The sequence below is a fragment of the Hordeum vulgare genome, chromosome 7H, assembly GCF_904849725.1.
Source record: "Hordeum vulgare subsp. vulgare chromosome 7H, MorexV3_pseudomolecules_assembly, whole genome shotgun sequence".
Taxonomy (NCBI): domain Eukaryota; kingdom Viridiplantae; phylum Streptophyta; class Magnoliopsida; order Poales; family Poaceae; genus Hordeum; species Hordeum vulgare.
In genome coordinates this window covers 61,148,929-61,154,192 of record NC_058524.1, presented here as the reverse complement: position 1 = coordinate 61,154,192, position 5,264 = coordinate 61,148,929, and the positions used below count along the sequence as shown (strand labels likewise).

At 51.6% G+C, this 5,264-nt stretch overlaps 1 protein-coding gene across 1 annotated transcript; it reads left to right on the top strand.

Moving 5' to 3' along the window:
- Positions 1-1,272: 1,272 nt before the first annotated feature.
- On the top strand, positions 1,273-3,143 carry LOC123410442 (hydroxycinnamoyltransferase 4-like). The gene has a single exon (XM_045103389.1). It carries the CDS (start codon positions 1,690-1,692, stop codon positions 2,980-2,982), a length of 1,293 nt encoding a protein of 430 aa, XP_044959324.1. The 5' UTR covers positions 1,273-1,689; the 3' UTR covers positions 2,983-3,143.
- The last annotated feature ends 2,121 nt before the right edge of the window (positions 3,144-5,264 follow it).

Genomic DNA, 5,264 nt, shown 5'->3' with positions numbered 1-5,264 from the left:
TTACGGGTCGAACAACTTTTACGGGGTCTGCTCCGTGCCGTTTTCCTGATCGAAACTGTAAACACCTCATTTTTTACGGGTTTGACCAGTTTACGGGGTCTGCTAGAGATGCTTTTAGAACATGAAAGACAATCTCAAAGAAGAAATGTCGCTATCCATCCGATCACCACCTGCAAGGACTAAAAAACCTAACATAAACTTCTATCCAGAGCGGAAGCGCCAACATTCCCCTCTCCACCATGGGCCACCGGAGCGTCGGGCAGAGGAGAGGTGAATCCACTGGCTCACCGGCTAAGCCTATATACTCAAGAGAGTCATCTCAACCGACTTATTTATGTAAACATGCAAGAATGTCATCCGGCCGTGCAATTATGAATGGGTTGAAATCCACCTCAACAAGCAATCATGCATGTAAAACTGTTTTTATTTAACTATTCTACTTATATTGAATAATACAACTATATGTAAGCAAATATAATAGTTATATATGAATTGAGCGTAGCTCGGATGGTTAGGTTTCTTGCGGTAACATTGAGGATCACATTTTTCAGGATATATTTCGGACCTTCGGATGACAATTCCGTGTGTCACGACTTTGTCAATTTTAAAACGACCTGCGTGTGTGCGTTTGTATGATTGTGTGTGAATATATGTATGTGTACTATGTTCAAAAGAAAATAGTCATGTGCAATTTTAGTTATGGTTCTCATGTTATTAACTCTATTTTCATCAACCAATTTTGAGAACAATGCGTACGGTATCCTCTATTGATTGATCAGCCTTGGTTGAATGATATTTCAGTCCTCTTCGGTAAACTCATGTAAAGGACCAGAACGACCCTTGATATCCCTCATTAATTCCACAAAACATTTTTTTAAACTTAATTTCATGAAACTTTTTTTTAGCAGAATACAATCGAAGTCGCTCACATATACGAATGTACACTCACATTTATGAACGCACGCACGCACACCTTATCCTTATGAACACCTTCAAGAGATTAAACCGGCTCATCATTTTAAGATTGACGAAAACGTCAATCATTCGTTGTCGACGTAAACGTATTCTTTCACTGAAATCACATGACCAAAAGGACTCAAATAAATTCAGGAAAAATGCAAGCAACAACGTCAAGTCTGAAACTTGAACTTTGATGAACACGGGATACTACAATCCTTCTTGCCGTCCAACCACGGGTTTGCATTCGAAGAAACTTTTTATTCCACATACTACGACGTTGTAGAAAGTGCGCATTATCGGCGGAGAAGTCAGGAGAAAACGTGTGTACTCTCCAGTCACCGTCTTCATTCTTAATTTACGACTGGAGACCGAGACACACGCCTAATCATGCCGATAGATCCACCCACTTGGTCGAATCCATTCGAGCTCCCAGCTATCCGCTTTACCTCACCGGCCGTCTTTACCAGTCATCGATTTTACACGGCCCGACGGCCGCCGCGATCGAGCCAGCCACCGTCGCGTACGTGTCTGTAATCTACAGCGCAAATGCCACCAACCGCGCGCGGCGTGCCATGGCCTCCGATCCATGGCTGACGGCTCCGTCCTGCTTCTATTTAAACCCCGCGGAACGCTCGTAGAAACCACCACGCCGACCGCCAACTGCCAACGTACGTCACCAGCACTTGCACGCCCACTACACTAGAGCTAGCGAGCTCGGCTCAGTTGGCAATGGCGATGGTGGAGGTGCTCTCGTCGGAGCTGGTTGTCCCGGCCGAACCGACGCCGGGGGGCAGCATCTGGCTGTCCAACCTCGACCTCGCCGGGAGGAGAGGCTACACCCCAACGGTATACTTCTTCCGCCCCAACGGCGACCCGGGCTTCTTCGCCGCCGACGCCATGAAGGACAGCCTCGCCAGGGCGCTCGTCGCGTTCTACCCGCTCGCCGGCCGCCTAGGACTTGATGGCAGCGGCAGGGTCCAGGTGGACTGCACCGGCGAGGGCGTGGTGTTCGTCACGGCCCGCTCGGAGCACTACGCGCTCGAGGAGCTGATGAACGAGTTCGTGCCGTGCGGCGAGATGCGGGACCTGCTGGTGCCGCCCACGCCGGCGCCCAACCCGCCGTGCGCCCTGCTGTTCGTGCAAATCACCCGTCTGCGGTGCGGCGGCGTGGTGCTCGGCCAGGCGATGCACCACTCTATCGTGGACGCGCGCGGCGCCGCGCATTTCTTTGAGACGTGGGCGAGCATCTCCCGCGGCGGCGGAGGCGCGCCCACCGTGCCGCCGTGCTTCGACCACACGCTGCTCGCCGCGCGCCCGCCGCAGTCGCGCGCGGTGCTGTACGACCACCCGGAGTACAAGCCGGAGCCGGAGCCGGTGGACCCCGTGTCGGCCTCCACGTACGCGAGCGCCATCGTGACGATGAGCAAGGGCCAGGTGGGCGCGCTTAAGGCGCGGTGCCTCGGCTCGTCCACCTTCCGCGCCGTGGTGGCCCTGGTGTGGCAGTGCGTGTGCCGCGCCCGCGCGCTCCCGCCGGCGGCCGAGACGCGGCTCTACTCCATGGTCGACATGCGCGCTCGCCTGGACCCGCCGCTCCCGGCGGGGTACTTCGGCAACGCCGTGATCCGCACATCGGTGTCGGCGACGGTGGAGGAGGTGGTTTCCGGCCCGCTGGTGCACGCGGCGAGGCTGGCGCGCGCGGCGACGAGCCAGGGCGACGAGCACGCGAGGTCGCTGGTGGACTACCTGGAGGGAGTGGACACGATGAACCTGCCGCGCAGCGGCATCTCGCGCTCGCACCTCCGCGCCATCAGCTGGATGGGCATGTCGCTCTCCGACGCCGACTTCCGGTGGGGCGCGCCGGCGTTCATGGGGCCGGCCCTCATGTACTACAGCGGCTTCGTGTACGTGATGAACGCGCCGGGCAAGGACGGCGCCCTCGCGCTCGTGCTGTCGCTGGAGCCCGAGAGCATGCCGGCGTTCAGGACGGTGTTCGCCGACGAGCTGGCTCGCCTCGAGCTGTAATATATGGTACACGTACCGTACGTCCTCGTATCACACAACGTTGTCATGTACGAGTATTGCGTATTTGCGTGTGCCATGCATGGATGGGTATATATATTCTGCATTTGCAAGCATGCAGGTATGCATGTTCGCATCGTAATTGATTGGTTCTTACAGTCTTACAACCGTACAGTATTTTGTGAATATAACGTGTCCGCTCCATGTGGAAGTGTTGGCTGGTAAGTAGCCATGCATGCATAGACGTAACTGGTAAATTCGGGCCTTCAAATGTCTACAGACTTATCGAGCGCGTTCGCGGAATATTGAACGGTCAGGTTTCAAATCTGCTTGTTTACATCTAACTCTCTTATATTTCATTTCCTAAACTCATATAAAAACATGCAAAATAAATAGTCTACATATTGCATATTATGCTACTCTTCGTCGTCGTTGAAGATGGCCTCAGCCACCTGAGCCGTCTTCCGCGCCGCCTCCATCCACTGTCGATGGGGACGCGTGGCTTCAGCAGCCGACTCAAAACGAATAGAGTTTAGGATGGCCAGCGGCTCCGGCCACAGATCTACGTCCTCCATTGCCGGCACCTCCTCCTTCCCCACACCCAACGACGGACCCTCATGTGTGGGCTCCTACTCCTCGTCCTCCTCCATCCCCAGCTCTTCCTCCCCCCCTCCACCTCCTCGTAATCCTCCTTTGGATCCATAGGTAGCTTCACGACCCTCTGAATACAGACCTACCTGCTCAAGGAGCCAGAGATACTGCTTGATCATGTAATGACCGTGACATGAGGGCATGGCTGACGGGTTCGGATGGCGGCGTTGAAAGAGAGTTGGTGGATGTGCTAGGGCTGGGGGACGCTACCTATGGCCTCGGGCGGGGAGTCGGAGCGGTGCCATACGACGTTCACACCATGCTGACGATCAAGGCGCCCATCGGACCGCCGTGTTTCTGAGCGACTCCGCGTGGAATCACGTCATCAGACTAACGTGACGGGCGTGTCCAGACACTTCCATATCTGTCCTATATTTGGGTTTAATATGAAAGGTGCCGCTCAGTCTGGACATTTGAGGCATGTTTGAGAGATCCTGTTGAATAAATTTTCTGTTAGTGACTGGACGATCTATTCGGATCGTTTGAGCCGAATTTGAGGATCCGTTGATGCTCTAAGCCTCGAGAAATATTGGATGGACTTGGGCATGCATGTGTAATCTCGATCAGTGTCTCCAGCTAATTAAGCCGAGTGTCTCGTGTTGATTGCTAGATCCAAGCCGCCCTACACCGTTCCTTTTACACGTCGCTCTGCTCTACTTTGAGATCTTGGAAATTATTATGTGTACCCTGCTTTACGTATACATACCATGTGAATTCGGACACCCTTGTGCCCTTTCTCGTGCCTTGAGATCTGGACGTTCGTCGTGCGCCGTTTGGGCAGGCATCATGGTACCCGGTGTGGCATCATGCATGCGTATATCATGAGTCCCTCGAGTTCCAGATGCGCCAGATAGTCCGCGGCACCATCAACCCGGCAACCGGAGTAGTCCGCGGCACCATCAACCCGGCAACCACTCCGGTTGTGCAGCAATTGCCAGAATTCACTCATTACATCACAGATCCTATTAGCTAAGGGAGTGTTTCTTTCCAGGGACTTTTTGGTGTAGGGTTTAAAAAAAGTTTCTTTTAGTCCCATGTAAAAAAAATATGAGGAACTTTTAGGGACTAAAAGGGGTATTTGGGACTAAAGGAAGAAGTCCTTATGGAAAGGACTTTTTGGAACTTTTTTGGCTCTTTTCCCAACAATGCCCCTACTTTTAGCATGTCATTTAATAACTTCTAATATATTACTAGGGATAACATGATTTTTTTGCATGTCATTTAATGACCTCTAGTCCATGTTTAGTCCGTGGAAAGAAACGGGTAGGGACTAGAGACTTTTTAGTTGGGACTAAAAAAAGTCCTAGGACTTTTTAAAGAAACAAGGCCTAAGGCTGGTCGTAATGGAAGTATCATATCTAGTATCATGCATGCCAAGTAAACAACTTTGATGATGTGGCATAGAATTAACTGAAGAAAGAAAGGGTTGGGTATCATATCATGATACCGTATCATATTAAATGTTGTGCTACTTTGTGTCTTGCATGTCAATAAATTACATATTTTATGATCCTAACATATTGTACTATGCATTACGGGTGTAGTATCATAGACTAATATCATATGCATGATACTAATATATGATACTCCCCATTACAACCAGCCTAATGGACAAGCGTCCGAGGCACGATAGG